Consider the following 20652-nt stretch of genomic DNA (forward strand, 5'->3'; position numbering starts at 1 on the left):
CGGCACATTTCTAACACTTTTAGGAATAGGAAAGTCTGTTATAGCTCTCACCTTTTCTGGGTCTGGCCACATACCTTCGTCTGACACAAGGTGTCGAAGTATTTTGATTTCTTTTGCTCCAAAGAGACACTTTCTTAGATTAAGTTTCAGTCCACCTTGTTGCAGACACTTAAGAACGGCCCTCAGTCTTTTTATATATTCTTCAAATGTCTCTGAGAAAACTTTCATGTCATCTAAATCTAAATAACAAAGACACATCGTCCACTTCAGGTGACTTAGACGATTATCTATCATCCATTCAAAAGTTGCTAGTGCATTACACAAACCTTAAACTCATACAGGACCTCAGGGGTGATGAACGCAGTTTTCTCACGATCAGCCTCATCTACTTCGATTTGCCAATATCCCGAGTGCATGTCCATGGTTGAGAAAAACTAAGACCTCTTCAGACAATCAAGTGTACCGTCAATTCGTGGAAGAGGGTAAACGTCCTTTTTAGTTATCCTATTAAGCTTTCTGTAGTCAACACAGAAGCGCCAGCTGCCATCCTCCTTCCTGACGAGAACCACTGGTGACGACCATGAGCTCTGCGAAGGCTGAATGATGTTGTTCTTCATCATTTTCTCTATCTCGTCGCGAATTATTCGACTTTCCATTGCTGAGACACGATATGTTCTCTGGCTTATTGGTCGATGGTATCCAGTACTAATCCAGTGCTTCACCTTCGATTTGTCTAATTTGCTCTTCACCTGTGGATTGAGCACTCAGAGAACTCTTGAAGAACGACTCCTTAGTGAGATCTGGTGATAGTCGAGCTAGAAGATCTTGTCTCATGGTGATAGCGCTAATTTCACCCACAGAGTCGGCATGGGAGGTTTCTGTGACGCTCAGCTGTTCTTCAATTAACAGCTGAGCGTTTGATACGCGCATGCGTCTTTGAAGGCTCTGCGGTTCTCAGCGAAAGTTAACTATACACAATTCACCAAATTCGTTCTTAAACGAGACGACAGAGGCTGGGATGACCAAATTATTCTTCAGTGGTATGCGTTACATTCCACTACAAGATCCATGGGTTGATGCATAGCATGACACGTGACAGTTACCTTTCGAGTGCTGACTGTAGGAGTGATCTCTTCATCCATCACACATAGTCTGCACACACTCAGATGCGCATCCTCCTGTCCAAAATATTTCATCTCGTCTAGCATAATCTTTGAGCGACCACAATCTATAATTGCCTGATAAGCTTTCAAAAAGTCCCATCTGAGAATGATGTCATGACTACACTCTCGTAAGATAATGAATTCTAAGGGCTGTGTATGGCCACTTATACCCACACGAATGGTACATCTTCCTGTAATTTTTACATATTTCCCATTAGCCACCTTCAGCAGAGATGTTTTGCTGTTGACGAACACGGTTTTCTGCAACTGACGACGGTACCTCTCCGATATGACTGAATATTATGCTCCAAAGTCCACAAGAGCTTGGGCTGGTCGGCCATCCATAAGAATATCGACGTAGTTTCCTATTATTTTTGTAGTGATCGACGGCCTCACCTCCAAGGAAGGTCGCAAACTTTAGTTTTCCAGGTTGCGGCAGCTAAGTGATCAGCTAGAGCTTCTAAACGGCGATGGAGACCTTGGTTGGCGTGTTTGGGGGCCTCCTCTCCAGTGGCTAGCTTGCGGCGGTGGTGATCTACGTCGTCCTGCACCCACATCTTCTTGTTCATCTTCGTCCTCCCTGAGTTGGCGTCGGATGAGATCGGTCTGCTGTCTTCTGGCGCGGAAGTCATAAAATATCCGCCGCCTTTCTCGACAATAGCGCACCACATGTCCCGGTCGTCTACAGTGGAAACATACTGGTTGGTTATCCTGGGTCCTCCAGATATCAGTCTTCCTTGGTGTCCAAACAGGTTGCTCATGCGGCATTGTAGGAACGTAACTCCGCCTGGGTTTCAACTTTTTCACCATTTTAAAGGGAAATGAAGGACGAGAGATTGGGTTCAATTTCTGCTCCACTTCCTCTCTTATGATCTCTTGAAGCGTCTCGGTTTTTTGCTCGCCGTGCAATGCAAAAGCCTTCTGAAATTCCACACTCACTATCTTACGAAGAACACTAGTGAAATCAGTTGCTTCCTCCATCACAGACATCGATACGACGTTTGGAAGAAGTTCAAACTTCTTGCGTGTAATTCTGTTTTGATGCATTGTCTCGATATACTGGCACCATTTTATGAAGTTGTCTGCTGTCGAAACCTACTTCAAGAGTAGGGCTTAATACATGTCCTTAGCAACACCCTTCATGAGATGTGCAACTTTATCTTCCTCCTTCATTCTAGGATCCACTATTTTACACAGCTCCAAGGCATCTTGAATGTGGGATGTTGTAGTTTTTCCTGGACATTATGCCCTGCACTTAAATTTATCTTCAGCCTTGCACTTCTGTCGTTGTGTATCGCCGAAATACTTGCGCAGTTCCGCCTGGAATACTTCCCAGTCTGTGAACTTCTCCTCATTGTTCTCATACCATTGCTTGGCAGTGCCCTCCAAGTAGAAAAATACGTTAGCCAAACACACGGTGTAGTCCCATTCGTTAAATTTGGCTATACACTCATATACCTTCAGTCAGTTGTTTGGATCTTGGCCATAGTCACCAGAGAACCCAGAAGGATGTCTCATGTGGTGGCACACAGTTGCTGTCATCATAACATCCTCTTCTTCTTCTGCCTCCGATAGACTGCGATCTGTTCAATATGGCTCGAACTCGGGATTCTGGCCACGTCAACGGCGGCTCTGTCGTGCCCTTATTGGAGCCACTGTGTCGTCGATAATGTGCGCTATCACAATTTCCAATACCCAGTGTCTCCACCAGAATGATGTCACGAAGAAGAAGATTTATTCAGCACTTGCACATACAAGAGCACGGAGCGAACTGCCTCCAGCCAGAACACATACAGTATATACACAGCTACAGAACAGTCCAGTACAGTGAGTCTTGACATTTGTGGATACTTCTAGAATGTACTCACACCGAATACAGAAATTAAAACTGTACAGTCCAGGTGCGACCCATGACGCAGGAGTTTGGTGTCAAACCACCACACCACGGAGCTACTGAGCTTCTTCTGCAACAATATTAAGGTAATCTTGTTTGTTTGTGGTAATTATGGATACAAACACCAGAGTGAGTGGTAAATTTTTTCAGATAATTATTGATAAAAACACCAGAGTGCACTGCTATTAAATAAAAAATCAAACATTTCAGACATTGTTCATTATTGATTCTAAAGGCGAGTGCACACATATGATTTTTGTACGGTTATTGTTTTGTCACTCTTGCCCAGTCTGTGGATGTACATATACGAAGATGTGCACATGTTGCAACATGACAGCTGTGCGACACTTTTGTCTGCCACCCTGCAAACAAGCTCATGACAAAAATATCACTGCAGGACGAGGTTTCTATACCACGCGCACACAGGTGATAAAATTTTCACTCTCCATGCATGCGTTCTCCACTCCAAATCTGCTTTCTGACTCTCGACACAGGCGAATGACAAGCAAGCATTGCATCAACATCTTCACACAATGTGACTGTGTGCGAGAATGTTATTTTTATACAAGAAGGGTTATTCGGACATAAATATTAAAATTAAAGGATGAAAAGAAATCAGTAAAATAACATTTTCAAGTTACAGTGAAGGAAACTTTTCTATCATGGTGCAGACATCACTTGTACATGCTAGCTGTAGCCAATTGTGAAGATGTTTACTAATGAAGAAAGACTTTTTGCTGTAAAAACTTTGTACAAGGGTGGTTATAATTTAATAATAAATGAGTAGAATAATAATTTCAATAATGAGATGCTAGGAAAACGCAAAAAATTGAGAACTTAAAAAGAAGCAATTTACAACGCTCTTGCAGACACTGATTCTAATATGTGACTGTTTTAACAAGTCTGCTTACACTGATTCTTATATACGACTGTTTAAACAACTCTAAGTGTCCGAGATCATCTGACGAAATGTATCAGCAAAGATGGGAAACAATTCAAGAAAGAACTTTATAAATAATCCTGTAGCTTCAATGAAGTGTTCAGCAACTTCAGAATTCCAGTTGTTTCTTTTTATTCAATTAGATTATGATGGATAGCGTCTTTTTGCCTATCTTGCATGTACTCTGAGACATATCACAGCATACTTGTAAAGTCGGCAGTGGACATACTGACTGCCATTAAAACATTTTTCACATGGCAAACAGCTTTTTCAACTTTCATATGCTGAGTAGAGCATATGCTGTAAATCATATGTAGCACTGTAGGACAACGGAAATGTACCTCTGGTAATCTCCAAAACAATATTTATTGTTGAGGTCAATGATTTGCATTTCCATTGCCAACATTTCTGTACAGGTGGTGAGTTATGTTGGCAGCACAGCGGCTTGAATGTTGTGGTGATCGGAGAGGGACTGACGTGTACGAACGATATTTTTGTTTATGGCTCGATAGCATTTGAAATTTACGGAAACTTCCTGTAAAACCAAGACGCAAAAATGTTTGCCAGTATGTTTGACGAGGTGGCGCGTATGAACAAGCGCCAGGTATGTTTTTTTAAACGCTGAACTCAATGAAACATATTACATATGTGTACCATGAATCGTGCATATGTTTATAGCTGTTCACTATTAATTCGAATACTCTTTTTCAGTTCCTCTACCAAGTCCTGAGTTTCGGAATGATAGTATCGTCGGCGCTTATGATATGGAAAGGTCTTATGGTTGTTACAGGCAGTGAAAGTCCAATAGTAGTCGTACTAAGGTCAGTATTTGGCACCTTCTCAAGTGTTCTGATGATTTGTTAGTGAATAACACTGCCTCTCAAGTGACTGTGACTGAAGTGATGATAATTTACTTTTTCTGCAGAGACATAGATAATTTTGTAGGTCAGTATAAAAGCAGGAGACGCCAGTTTTGCTCGCTTAGGCGTCTGAAGTAGTGTCAGTGCGAGGTGCTATCGTGTTAGTATCTTCAGCTTAATATGTATTACGTATGAAATATTACACTTCGTTACTGGAAACACTCGAAGGCAAACTAATGTTTAAAAAGAACTTAATGGAAAAATTTTGATCTTAATAATTTGCCTGCTCTTTACTGGTTTGGGTGTGCGCTTATAGCAGCAGTAATGTTATAAGCGTTTCTCACTGTATGTGTGTTTGAATATTGTATAAGCAGTGGGATTGGTGTAGAGGGAAAGTGAGCTAATGCCCACGTAAAACTATTGTATTATTTCTTTAAGCATTGACTGCTTTGTGTGAGTAATTGACATCACAGTATTGTAACTTTTTTTATTTATCATCTTTTACGCAGTAGCTAAATATGCTGTTACACATACCTATCTTGTACAGCTAAAGTGAATGCTTGGCTGTGACTCGAACCTCTTTTTCTGTAATTGTTGTTGTCAGACTAATATTGATCATCTCTAATGGCTTTGTCATTGATGCAACATAGCTGCATGGGCAAACATTACTCAAATGGGAACATCGCTGAATTGTTTATTTGTTGCTCTAAAGAGAGTTTTGTAACTCCCAGTTATTTATAAACCTCAGGGAGTGCAGTAGTCTTTTGTTGTTTTCAGTAGTTAGCCAAATGACGGTCAAAATACGTTTGTTACAAGCACATTGCACTCGGCACCATATGTTGTATATGTAGGTGTTGCTAGAAGACTGGCATTTTGGAAACTACATTTGAGTCAGCAGTTGTTGAATTAAAAGGCATATGGATATACAGCCCAACAGACAAGAAATGGTTGTTGCAAATTTTACATTATTATATAATATCAGATTCACTATGTAAGTGGGAAAAGATGTCAGTGTACTGCAACCAGACATTAAATTGGGTAGAAAGTTGATAGGCTGTCGAAGCATAGAATTTACTCTTTACTTATGCCTTCTGATCAGTTTTGGAGGTGTAATGTGGCTGTCACCCTTCCCTAGCTTTGTGTGTTCTTTGAATGCTTATGTTCCACTCACAGATTGCGTCTTTGTGCAGATGATCTGCCAAAGGCACTGAGGCACACAGCCTGCATTCAAGGAAAATGGTTATCCCTCATTGACATATTGCACAGCGTTAACAAGAAATAATCGTGTCCATCAGAAGATGAACAGGGTAGTGTGCTACTAAACTCCCGGGCACTCTTGCATGTATTTGGGCAATATTTTGACATATTTAATCAGAATCTATGGAAGTATTATCTTCAAGTAATGTGCAAAGACTTTTAACTCTTCTTGGATCAGTGGAAGATGACGTGGGTTTGCAGATGAGTTTAAAAAACACCATGCCAATGTGGCAAGGCCTACATAGATTAGGGTAAGTGCATAATAGGAGAAAGGTGTTGGAATGTATATGTATTTTTTATTTATTTTGTGGATTAAATATTGTACAAAAAGTACGCATAATATAAGACAAGTTAATTTTAATTAAGAAAGAAGCATTTTCAGAACATTGTTCTCTCTAAAAATTACACAGTGAGAATGGAAACAGAAAACATGCTAATTAATGAATGTAGTAACACACAGAGTATACAAGTAATGAATATGAGCAACTAAGAAATATGTGGGCAAATAGTGCCACTCTTGAATTTACCCAAAGATTCATTGAAACGCAGAAATGATGAAAATGATCACTGGAAATAAAACGGGAGGAAAATAACATTCAAAAATACATTAAATTTACCATTAAGAATGCACAGACAATGACATTTACTACTAATAAAAGGTTTACATGCATAAGAAGTGTTAAACTTGTGAGAAGTGTAACTGAAATGTACGTGTATGCTGTAGAATTGTAGGCTACTGTTTTACCTGCAAATGTTCTACACTCCATCACAGTGTTTCCCAAAGGAAGCAGAAGTTTCTTGTTTGACAACTCAGCTTGCATTTAGTTTTTAATATTTAATTAACAAATTCTTAATTTTTCACTTCCAAGAATTCTTGTACCAAATAGAAGCAATGATTTGTTGGAAATGCCATTAGTTTATTTTTAAAAACGTGATGTGGAGCAAGTTTTTGATCTACAATCTTATTGTGTGGTATGACACCAAGGTGAATTATAGATGTTTAGTATGATTTTGTCCTCGAAAAGATTTGGTGGATGTTTGGAATTACTGAAGCGTCCGATTCCACCCGTCTGCTCTGACCCACGATGTCACAAATATTGTGGGAACGACCATTCACCATGACTCCAGTATGGCGCCTATGACGCCATTATATAACAACCATGAAAATAGATCGAAAAACCAACATAAACATCTTCCTCCAAAAATATAATCAAACTAACAGGACAAGCATGGGAAATTGGGGGTTTTTGGGTGGGGACAAACTAAATACACACACACACAAACACACCACCATCCCAAACCTTGCAAAACGACGACATAAATTGATTAACACAAAATTCCCAAATTTTGACCTATATCAGTCGACAGCAGCTGACAATATCAAAAAATCATAGCTACAACCGCGCATTAGAATCGGACACCTCCCTTCACCTATATAGGTCAGCAGCAGCTCATGATACCAAAACACACATATCTATGAGAACATATTGAAATCAAACACTTCCCATTACCTATAAAGCTCAAAAACAACTAATGATACCAAAAAATTTAAATCAAGTACTTCTCCAAAGATATCTAAATCAACCCCAAGTGCCAATACCAAAACATAAACCACCTACACACACAGAAAATACCGCCGACCAAACAACACAGAAATACCCCACCAACCATCATAGCACACGAAAAATACACGCAAAAAACTACTACTTACCACAAAAGAGTTCCGGCACTACACCCTAGGTCAGACACCACAATCACACACAGCCCCAGCCCCAAAAAAAAACACACACACACACACACACACACACACACACACACACACAATGTCCCAACCCACCCACAACCTACCAACCCCCCTCCCACCCTCTCCCCCAAAATCAAAGATCCATCAACAAATAAAAACCAAACAATAAACAACTCTCAATCACACGCTACAACTCAAAAACAGCTGCAACAAAACAGATCCTCCACAACATAAACATATAACAACCACCCACCCACCTACCTACCTACCTACAACAAACATTACCAACAACTACACCCCCTCTCCCCACCACCTGAGCTGCAGCCCCCCCCCCCTCCCCCTCACAACACATCCTTAACCAACCACCTTCGGCCTATACATTTTACTAATAGACCTTAAAAACCCCATAAAATGCAATAATCCCCAAGGACGCTCTTCCGCCAACAATACTCATCTAAATGACACTGAAGGTTAGAAGAGTGCCTCTTCCCCGTCCAAATAACTGACTTAACTGCCCCCCCCCCCCCCCCCCCAAAAAAAAAACCTGTCATATTTGTACATGCCCCAGTCTCATAATTCTTAAATTCTAATCTATGGTTAACAACTAAATGATCATACCCCCTCTGGCTCAAACCCCTGTAAGATGAAAAAGCATTGCAAACTACTGTGCTACCCTCCTCTATAAACTCCTCAATTAATCCCACCAATTCCCTTTTCATTCGCCCCTCCTAAACCCTAAAAACACACTCAGAAAAACTACCCCCTGATACAGCAGCCCCCCCACACCCATAAACCAACCGGAGACTTACCCTACCATGCTTCCTCTTCACAAACTGCAACTCTTCAACCTCCACAACCACCCTAGGCCCACCCAACTTACCCCTGTACTTAATATATTCAGAACAAACTTACCTACAAAATGAAAACCAGTCATAAACTGTCCTCTCACTCACACCAATGTCATGTGCACAAAACCTATTGGAGGATCTATAACAAAAATAATATGTCATTAACACTATCTCTCACATGCCTGACCTAGAACTTTCGAACCAGGTACCACGCCTTTTGAAGCGCTATAGGTTGTCCCTAAGGCATCGCCACTTGTAGCAGTCCCTTGTCCGAGATGCCAGAACTCTAGCCAATCACATGTTCTGCCGACACACGCTTCATTTCAGCCAACAGCCCAAATAACTGTAAGAATTTTATCAGGGACAGCGTATCGTCACCTGTTTCTGCCCATAAATGAGAAGTGTTATATTCATCAGTCATATCCATATATAACAAAACCAGCAACAAATTAAATTAAACAACTCATCACGCGACATACAGCAAACAGCACTACAATAACTTTCACAAAACACAAACTTAATTCTTAACTAACTGAAACCAATTTCTGTCAAAGACCAGTCACAGATGACACCTGAACAGATCATGCAGCAACACCAAAATGGTCCCAGTACACCACATACACGTGAACCATAAACACGCCACCAGAGGACACCACCAACTGCAACGAAACTACATCTACAAACACAGCAAACTCATAAAGTCAACTCTGTGATGTCATGACGTCACACCACAACACCCTTACATCACGGGTCAAATCCAATGGGTGGGATCGGACGCCTTAGTTGACCCGGATATTCATTGTCCTCTGGTAAAATGTGTGTGTATATCCTTGGTTTGGATTAAGTTTTCCTGTTCTTATGAAGTATTCCCTGGTGAATGTGTTTGTTTCTTGGATGAACAGGCACGAGATGTTTAGAACATGAAATTTTATGAAGTGATATTTACAGGACTCCATCTTTTTTGAGACCACAAATTATCCTCAGTGCTATTTTTTGTAGTTGAAATATTATATGTATTATATACTATATATTATATTTATTATCTATTAGTTGAATTTCCCAAGATGATGATTCCATAGTGGAGCAACGAGTTAAACTCTATATGAAGTGCTAGTTACTGTGAGTTTACTTGTATAGATTTCAGTATTTTTAGTCCATAGCACAATGATGCTCAGACTTCCTGTGATAGGTTGTGTATATGTGTATGCCGTTTTAAATTCTGTTGAACCCAAAGACCCAAAGCTTTATTGCACTTAACATTGTCAGTTATATCATTATTTAAACTTTGGTTAATAGTTTCGTGGCAGGATGAGGGAATGAAATGGAAGTTGATACACACAGTTTTTCCACAATTTACAATTAGGCAACTTTTGTTAAACCACTCAGTCTTTTCAGTGTTATCAGAAACTGACTGAAGGCCTTCAGGATTACATCCAGTCAACACTATGCTTGTATCAGTAAACAGGATAGTTTTTTGTGAGCTCATGTAATCAACAAGATCTCAGGGAAGTAGTCGCTGCCAACACTGGAAAAATACAGGTTCCTAGCGGTTCACAAGTAGAGAGAAAACAAGAGGCAAAGGAAAGAAATGTCTGATCTGCCGTGTTTATATTCATAAATATCTACTCAAACAAATAAAAATTTTAAGTTATCGTGTACTAAAAAGCTGCTTTTATTCTGGTGGGTTACTATATTTTGTAGAATTTACCACAGGAATTCCAGCAAGAACATGCATTACTTTTTTTTCTACTTATTAAATGTGACCACTTGAGTTGTCAATTTCTTAATTGCTTGGCTGAATTTTGAATCTGTGTAACACATTTAGTGCCTTATAACATTTATTTCACCATTCAGTAGTGTGCAATGTAACATTGTCACTTTGAGATGCCATTTAGTGTGGATCATTTACCATTTGCGGAGACTTTGTTGATGTGTTCCATTCACTTGCAGCATGAATCAGCTTTAATGAAATCACAAACTGCAAAATTCATTGGATTAACTTAAGTAATTTTAATTTCCCATCGTAAAATTTGCTAGCTTCATTCCATATTGACTTTTTTTCCCCTCAGGAGAAAATATAGATAAAAACATATATGTGACACAAATTCATCCCTTGCAGTGGGAGCATGGAACCTGCATTCCATCGAGGCGACCTACTGTTCCTGACCAATTATCAGGACGAGCCTGTCCGTGTTGGCGAGATCGTCGTGTTCAAGGTCGAGGGCCGTGACATTCCAATTGTTCATCGTGTACTTATTTTGCATGAGAAGTAAGTATATATATTGTGAATCTAAACTTGTCTTGCACTGGCAGCTTGCTACTGTATGCAATTTGCTGAAAAACGATTTCGGTGGTGATGTTAAATGTCAGCCCTGAAGTTTTAGGTAGCTGAGCTATTAATGAAGAAATCCACTTGGTTTACAAGCCACATCAATTCGAATAGAACACATGAACTGACACGGTGTTTCACATTCATAGACATGATAGCAACATCTGGAGCGTTCTAGATAGTCTGAAGTGATGCATGTGCAGGAACATGAGTTGGGCAGCTCATAGCAGCCCCAGCGTGTAGGCGGTGCAAAGGGCTAGTATCACATTTGAAACTGTCACTTCCACCTACCTAGAAGTGTCAAGCATCTGTCTTGGCTTTTGCCAGTGCCCAAAGCCTGCCTCCACGCCCTACAAAGAATTTTAGCCCTGGTCTCTCTTAGAACTGTTGCAGTATATTATGATTTTGGCTGTCTCCTTATAATAAAATACCAATATGATTACATAAGAACCAAAACTCTCATCTTTCTATATTGTACTTAATGTCCATTTTCCAGACAGTGACTTGTCAAGCTTCGTATATTTAATATGTCACGTGTTCCGCAACAGTACAAATAGTTAAATCTGTACTGCTTTTGCAGGTAACACTGTAAACACTGGGCACTTGGACAGCTATGCCGTCTTTTACAGGGTGTAACATATCTTGTACGTGGGCCACAACAGTGGTTTCAGTCCTTGTTTTTGCAACAAACATCCTATCTTGCTGCTCATTGGCCCACAGTGGAGCAGGAAAGCAGCCGGCTTGGCCTTTTCTGCTAATTCAGGGGCATTCTTCGTTGCTGGAATTTGAAAGTGTTTGCACTATCCCACTTGCCGTAAATATTTACTCTGAATATGTGCTGCAGTTCAGTCTGTAGGCAGTCATCCGAAATAATCTTTTCTCTGTGTTTCCCTGAGTTCAGGACTGCTTTCTTGTCTACAGGATGGTGAAAACTATTTGCATTCAAGTACCAGTCAGTGTGCATTGGTTTCCTGTGCACCGAATGACCAACCTGCCCTCGTATCTTTCGCACAACTGGAACATCCGATAATGATACCTTGCTGTAGCTCCCCATCTCAACAGTGAATTTAATCATGAAACGGATCCATACATGTGATTCACAAACTGCTGAAACGCATTTTCACGATGATGCCAAATGAGGAAGATGATGTCAGTGTACCGTAGGAAGCAAAAAGACACAACAACACAGCGTTCTGGGCATGCTCCTAGAGGCCTTAAAGAAGTTTTTGACTGCTGGAGATGGTGGAACCCCATTGCTCTGCCATCTGTAGCCTCCTAAGATTCGTTGAGGTACAGGAAGTACTTTGTCGTTAGGGACAACTTGTCGATCCAACGTTCTTTTAATTTAAAAGAAATGTCAGTCATAAAAGCTTGTAATCGAGCTTTTAGTTTAAATAGTATTGTTAAGGTCTTGCCCTGAATAACCGTCTAACCTTGGTGTGGAACAGTCGTGTTTTATGTCTGCTCCCATAATCTTTCACACAATACTGAAAACAATTGGCAGTGAAGAGGGCATGGTTTAACATAATTTTTACTGTTTCATCAAGAACCCGTTTTAAACTTGGCAGCATTTTCATTATCATAAGTGCTCGCCGGTGCAGGACGTAATGGCTGGAACCACAGTTTGGCAGGGAAGGGCGGGAGGGAGGGGGCACGCATGTGTAGTGACGAGTGCTGAGTGACCATGTATCTACTCGTGTAAACTAAATCTTGTTTATAGTTTTTGATCCTAGTGTTATTGTTGCCCATTTTCAGCTGTTGTGCAGCGAGAGAAAAAATAACTTAAATAAAACGAACATCGATGTGATATTTGTAAGAGCTGTTTTTCTCAGTGTGTGACAAGACTTGATGTGCTTTGTTCTTTATGATTTTATAATTTTGGTGGAGCCCCAGGTCTCTGCAGAGCACAATACGAGCATCCCTGCTCTAATAAATATAGCACATTCAGATGGTGGTGCTCGGTGTTCAGAACTACAGTGGCATTCCCTCTATCAGGTGCCAAGACATAATAAAAGTAAGCTGTGGTTTCCTACAGGCTAATATTAGATTTCGGCAGCTTAGCTTTTGTCTGGATACAGCTAGTAGTTAACTTGACGTTCTGAACTGCATCGTATGAGAGATGCCTAATGCAGTGCTCTATTGGCAGATATTGTGGGACTAGAGAAAAATTAAGACCTTTACTCATTGTCACAACAGCTGTCATCCAGTTATTGGTTGGAAAAAATTAACAACTGTTCTATGGATCTTATTGGACTCTCAGGTCAGTTCTGTCAAAACTTAAGCTGTCCCGCTTGGTACATTGCTTACCTTGAACAAACTCCCAGACTATTCTGCTGCCGTGGCTACATCTACCCACTCCTATATCATTTAAAAGGAAATTAAAAGATTTTCTTAATGGCGACGCCTTCTACTCATTAAATGAATTTTTGGATATAGTAAGTGGGTAATTTCCCCAACCCCCACAAAAAAAGCCAAGTGTCATGTAATATTTTGTTTAATGTAATATCTTGTATAGACACCTTTTATTAACCTGACACGTTCCACATCATTACGAAGTGTCGTATTCATGATCTATGGAACAAGTACTAATCTAATCTAACTGAATGCCGAGAATGTTGTTGACAGTCAAGTGGGTTTTTGATGTTAAGATCAAGCTTATACTTTGTCGTCCTCACAATGATGTGACTAGTCTTGTTCGAAATTCCATCTGTTCATTGCCTGGAAAACAGATACGGAATAAAATTTGAAAATATGAGTCTTGCAGCCATACATTATCATTTTGGTATTCAGTTATAAAGGAGGCGGCTGAGATTAGAATAAACCCCAACATTTTTAACAGAGACTCATAGAAGATCGGAGTTACTATTAGCTGCCCAACTCGCCTTCCTGTCGATACATCATTTCGGCCCCTCTCAAAGGTTCCAGATGCTGCTATTGTGCGTACATTACCTGAACAATATGCTTGCCCTGGCAGGTGGTAGTTTCTACTCCTGATGATGATGGGACAGTTTCAGAGACAACTGTAGACAGCTCAAGTGTTTTATTTGATGTGATGCACTCATAAACTGAGAAGATTTTAAGAGGCATGGCACTGTGAAAGACTTGGAGGACAAATTTAACCTTCACCCCACCCATCCATTCCTCCCTCCCTCTTTTGTGCCCTCCCAGCCACCCCACCTCCACTTGATCCACATAATGTACCCCTTCGTTTTTGTTTTGTGTGGGCATATGAGCCGGAACTACTTTGTCATGAACAGTATACATTATTTTAGTCTTATAATTTATTTTCTGTCATACTTTTAAACTTGCTCAGTTAATGCTTTCATTAGGAGTGAAAATTAATGTTCTCTGGAGGAAAACAATACAATATCGTCAGCAGAACAAAGGTAGTTCAGATATGTGTCATTAACGTATACTCCTCTGTTTTCTCAGTTTTTGGATCTGAAAACTTGATGATACAGGATCTCCTTTTTATAACAACATAGTGAAATTATTTGTAAATGAACTTAAGATATGTACTTTTGTATCTCTAATGCTCCAATGCCTTGTTGCCTGGCAGAGAGAATGGGACTGTAAAGTTTCTGACAAAAGGTGATAACAATAATGTGAATGACCGAGGGTTGTACGCCCGTGGGCAGATGTGGCTGACCAAGAAGGACGTCGTCGGGCGGGCCCGTGGATTCCTTCCGTATGTTGGCATGGTCACAATATACATGAACGAATACCCTAAATTCAAGGTCAGTATAATCACAATTTGTTATGTTCTTGTAATTGTGGGATCTGAGTAACTGTGATGTCATACGTGAGGAATGTGAAAAAGAGAGAGCACTGTATTGGACTTCACACCCAAGTGACCTTATTGTTCCACATTGTTGTTTAGTTTCAGATCATTGTTATTTCAGTGAAATATGATAATAGTGTATGTGGTGATTTCTCGATGGGGGCAGATAGAAATGTGAAGTTTTGTGTGAAAGTAGGCAAAACCTTCACAGAAATCAGAATGAATCTTCACTCTGTAGTAGAGCGTGCACTGCTTTGCAACTTCCCGGCGTTTTAGCCCTGTGGTCTTGAACCGAGAACTTGCCGTTAGCAGTAAACATTCTTACCGATTGAGCTATACTGGCATGTCTCACGACCTGCCCTCAAAGGTGTACTACTTGGATAGTTCAGATGTAACACTATTTCTGGAGTGTCTGGGTTCAAGTCCCAGTCTAGCACTTTGTTTTGTCTGTCCAGAAGTTTCATTTATGTGAGTGAGTGAGTGAGTGTTTGAAATGGTGAAGCTAGGTTGTCAATAGTTCTTCAGTTTCAAAGCTCATCGTGGCTGTATTGAATATGACGACCGACTAGGAAGATCTTCAAGTTGCAGGTATCAGCAGTGTTCAATGAGTTTACCCAGCTGCATTCTTCTGAGCTACTTGTGCATTATACATGGTGGCCACCCCAGAAGTATTCAGAACTGTTTAAACACAGAGATCTGGTTGTGTCAACCTATAGCAACCAATGTGGCAAATTCTGAGACAACTAAATTTTAAAATTGATAGTTGCCAAATTATGACACTGCCCTTTTTTGTTTTTAATGGAAATTTAAAAAAGCGGTATTGAGAAGAGCCTTCATAGACGACTTCAACAATCTAATGTCAGGAAATTGATGAAATAGTAACAGGATAATCTGTGTCTCAACATCAGGAGAAGAGTTCCCAGAAACAAGGAAACACACAACTCTGGTACAGTTCAGGTATTACTAATGAAGTTTTTTCAGACTTTCTCAGTGTATACGGTAGTCAAAAAACATTTGAGTCAGTACTACACCAAATTTGTTAGTGAAAGCATGATCATACACGGTATGAAATGGGATGTTTATCCAGACTGAAGATTTCTTGGTAGCAAGGATGTTAACTTGGATGCAGAGTCATAGGCAGATAAATTAAATTCACGTGTGTTCCAGGGAAATATGTTGTATTGTTAATGACTTTGTAGATAATATTAATAGTGACCTCAGACTTTTGCAGATTGTGCAGTTACATATAATGAAGCATAGTCTGAAAATAAGCTCGATAAATGTCTAGTCATATTATCTTTGTATTATTTCAAATCGTGCACTTCACAGAACGAGGAAAAGAGATCAGAGTAGTGTATGACTGCGAGGTGTGTGGGAAAAGTAATGAGACGACTTTTTGTCTGTCACTTTATTTTTTTCAAACAACAGTGTTGTCTACTTAGTTGTTCCCTTCAGCAGCTACACAACTGAAAGGCTTGAAGTGGCTGGACCTTTAACCTGTTGATCACATTCTTTTGACTGTTTTCCAGAGTTCCAAAATGACATGCTTTCAAGACATTTTTCAATTTCGCGAAAATAAATAAGTCACAAGGGTTCAGTTCAGTTGAATATTGGGGCTGTGGAACCACAGGAATGCTTTTTGAGGTCAAAAATTCTGTGAGGGAAGTGGTCGTTTGACATGGGATATTGTCGTGATGCAGCACACACTTGTCTGCAGTGCCTGAACCGTTCGAGGATATGTTCGTAAAACATGTGGTTGACAGGTTTTCCTGGAGGAACAAATTCTTTAAGCATGATACCCCTACTGTAAAAAATGAAATCAGCATTGTTTTGATCTTTGATTTACTCACTCAAGCTTTTTTTGGTCAAGGAGATGTCTCAGGATCCATACTAAAAAAATAAAGGTTTTATCATGTATGAGCACACAACTGAACTTTTTGTGGTCATTGACAATCCTCTCAAGTTGATCAACACGAGCATCTGGAAGGGATGAACACACTGGTCTATGCAAGTAGAACGACACAGCATTGCAGATCGCTTGCAGTGTTGTCAGACTCATTACTTTTCTCAGACACCTCGTATACTATCCAGTGGGTCACAGTTGGAATCTATCAGCTAATATAAAGGAGTGGATGTAACATTTTATAGGGATTCGAAATGGAACGATCACGTAGGCTCAGTCACAGATGAAACAGAAGGCAGAGTTTGATTCATGGGACTAGGGAAACGCAGTCAATCCACAGAGGAGGTTGCTGACAAGATACTTTTTGTACCCAACCTAGAATATTGCTCATAGTTATGGGAACAGTACAAAGTAGGAGTAACAGGGTATACTGAATGCACACCAAAAAGAGCAGCACAAATAGCCACAATTTTGTTTTACTCATGGGTGAGTCAAGAATGAACAAGTGAAGAAACAAGGACATACTACAGCTTATATATGTATGGAAGCAAGTGAGAAAAATCTTAAAAGTTCACACAGTATGTGTTTGTCAAATGAAATGTCTTAAACTGACCTTTCTCGATTCCTTCGGCTTACAGATAGCTGTGCTGGCGTGTCTCGGACTGTATGTGCTGGTACATCGAGAATAGTAGAGGGGTGTGGCGTGCGCGGCACTTCGTTCCGTGTGGCCTGCCGCCTGCACCGACTTCTCCTCACCACTGCAGCCCGTGCGCAATGCTATCGGACGCCGGCTTTCGAGCGACACCACCTGTGATACGTTTAGCCTTCCCGAGAGGAAGGCGACGGGATGTCACCGAGCACGTTTGCTCCAGTTGCTGGGGAGGTGGCCACAACATGACAACTTGAACTTGTCACATGAACACTTCGCAAGAATGAGTCTGGCTTGTACGTGTCTATGTGTGTATGTAACTCTGTGTTTGTTAAGGTGACCTTTTTTTATGTATGTATGGGTGTAATGTGTTGTGTTGTGTTGTAGTTGCTAATCTTACAGAGCTTCCCATGTGCTTGGAGACTGCAGGGCTCTAGATCTTGTGTAAAAATGGGGGCCACAAAATAATTCTGTTTTATGGTTTTTTCCCGGCATTCTTGTTAATTTGGGGCAGTATCATCATAGAACGTTACTGTGGTGGTTATCAGGACCAGCTAAAAATACACATTATATTTCTAGGAAGCTTGTTTATTTAAATGTGGCAAGGCAGATCCATTCATTTTCTATATGTATGTATGTCTTGGTTTTATCAGAATTGGATCACGTTTCAAAATTTTATCTGCAGTGTGGTCTTTTGCTATAGGAAAATGAGCCATTGTTTCTTACAAAGTGTTCATACTTTGGTAGCTGATAACTAGAGTGAATTTGAAAATTAATTTGGGTACTAGTTATTGTTCATCCTCCTCTATTAAAATCTAAATGCACCATCTTTAAAACTGATGTAAGTCATTGGTGCTACAAATGATTGTCAATACTGCGTTAGCCCTAATAATTGCCTTATTACTGTTAGTATTATTACTATTATGGTAAAAACTGTCAAATGATTGATTGTGAGACAGAACAGTTGAAGTGTTATTTGCATCATGATGACTAATAGCTAGTATCCAGATGAGAAATTTGTGTTTGGGCTTTATAGAACCTCAGATGGAAGTCATTATTTTATTGACTTCTCTGAGATATTTCAGTTAGAAAATTGTATAAGGAAGTGTACCAAGTTTGCCATTCTATTTATGGTGGTGCTGTCGTAATGTGGGGACTACATGAGGAATTGACTTTACAGACTTGTTACGGAAAATTCTTTGAACAGGTGAGGTGAAGCTCTTTATATGTGCAGTGTAAATGTTTTCATTCTTCCCTTTGTGCAATTTTGTGGCAGTCAGCATTATACATGAGGTGATCTTTAAAAACATATCTGTACAATTTTATAAATTTTGCAGATGCAGTTTGTTTTAAGTCATTCCTAGGTGTTCAAATGAGCTTCATATGCATCAGAAATGTATAAAACTTTTTTTTTAAATTTTTGCTGTGAAATTGTTCAGTTGTTTGTAATTTATTCATTGTAAATGAAGGAAGGCTTTTTCTTTTTTTCTGTTATTGGTCACGTGTGTCATCTTATTTTTAAGGTGAAACATTTCCTGTTTTGCTGTGATCAGTTCATAATGAGCATCGGAAAATTGTAAATGTGAACAAAAGGAAAAGAGCATTTAAATGAATTTCCAACTGTTGAAAAATATCAGTGTAACTGCATTTACCTTTCTTCCCTTAGTGTTCTTCCACAATGGCAAAAGCAAAAAATTAAAAAAGGTAATCCCAAAACACTGTGTAATAATGTGTGAAAGCAGCTGACTTCTGTACGAGGGAGATTACGAGATGGAGCTATGTTTTTGATCAAATAGAAGTAAGACAGGTGATATAGGCAACGGTTTCAGGTTGAATGAAAAAGTTGGTTGTAGATACCGTGAAAACATTTCAGCACAACTGAAACGCACACACGATTAAAATTGTATCTTGGACCAGGTCCCAAACCTGGGACTAGTACTCGTGCAAGAAATTGTATTGCAGAAACATGGCTTAGCTACAGCAGCCTGGGGGAGGTAGGAGAAGTAGTACTGGTGAAAGTAAAGCTTTGAGGACAGGTCGTGAGTCATGTTTGGGTAGTTAAGTTGCTAAAGTACTTGGCCCTGTTTTGTCCAGTCATTAGCTCTTGGTCGACCATTCCTTTTGGTGGAATACGTCTGCCTTTCATTATTCATTTAGGCCTCCTGTCATTCTCTCCATACTTTCTAACCAGCATATTTGTTGAGATTTAACAAATTTCTCTATATCTGTCCCTTGTATAAGCTCTTGTATTTCATGGTTGTACCTTATTTCTAACCTTCTGACTCATAAACTTGTGGCAGGATTCTCCTCTCGAATGCCTCGATGTTTATTCATATCTGCTTGTGTTACCATCCAAATTTCTGACCATCTGTAAGAACTGGCCACACAAGGGAATAGTTCTCTTAACACAGTTGGTCTTGTAAGTAGTGTGTTCTAGAATACCTGTTAGTTTGCTTAGTAGGCTCTGTTTCCTGCTTGTATCCTTTCTCTAATACATTGTCTCATTATTACTGCTTTAGAGGACACATAAATAATGGAAGCAGCTGACAGCTTTAAAACATTTATTAGAGGCCTTCAGGTCATGTGGCGGTGTTCTTGCCTTAGAATTGGACATTGCCATCTATTTGACATTATTTTTTGCCCCTCTTGCTTCCGTTATTGCCTACATTTCATTAAGAGTGTTTACATCTCTTTAACGTTTGCAGTATCATCTGCATATGCACATGTGACTGGATTTCATTATTGTTTGTATCGTGTATTTTCTTGAAACTCTTGCACAAGAATAAAAATCTGAAAGTTTCCAGTTTTATTATGTGACAGAACTGGGACAGAGATACGAGTATTTACAATGAAAAAGAATGCAAAAAACATTCAAACCAGGGCCATACATGTTTGCTGAAAGGAAGAGTAAGCATGTCAGAAAATTGATGGTAAGCTTGAACACATGCTTAGAAAATGTGCAATGCAGGCTAAGAACGAACAAGGAAAGGAAGGAACTATATAAACAGAGAATAGATGTTTCAGTAGCCCAGTCATAAAGTGCTAGATTATGGCTCCAGAGGTCTGAGGTTTAAACCCTGTCGGGCCCAGGATTTTCAGCTATCATTAATCACTTCTTTCACCTCTGGCCATGTTTGTTAATATGACTAATGCTGAGTACCTCCGCGGTTCAGATTCCAGGCTAAATTGTTAGTTCCTCTATAACTGACTGGGTCTGTGGGGTCAGAGAAAGGCGGAGGCATGCCATCTCCAATAGGACGGTGCCTTGTAAAGCAGTGTTGTGT

General features: G+C 39.8%; 1 protein-coding gene across 1 annotated transcript; it reads left to right on the plus strand.

Annotated features, from left to right (window-relative positions):
• The first annotated feature begins 4425 nt into the window (after positions 1-4425).
• LOC126428241 (signal peptidase complex catalytic subunit SEC11A) lies at positions 4426-18976 on the plus strand. Its single transcript, XM_050090156.1, has 5 exons — positions 4426-4601; positions 4709-4818; positions 10826-10975; positions 14595-14772; positions 17358-18976. The coding sequence occupies exons 1-5, from the start codon at positions 4554-4556 to the stop codon at positions 17406-17408; spliced, it is 537 nt and encodes a 178-aa protein (XP_049946113.1). The 5' UTR covers positions 4426-4553; the 3' UTR covers positions 17409-18976.
• The last annotated feature ends 1676 nt before the right edge of the window (positions 18977-20652 follow it).

This window comes from Schistocerca serialis, chromosome 12 (assembly GCF_023864345.2).
Source record: "Schistocerca serialis cubense isolate TAMUIC-IGC-003099 chromosome 12, iqSchSeri2.2, whole genome shotgun sequence".
Lineage (NCBI taxonomy): Eukaryota > Metazoa > Arthropoda > Insecta > Orthoptera > Acrididae > Schistocerca > Schistocerca serialis.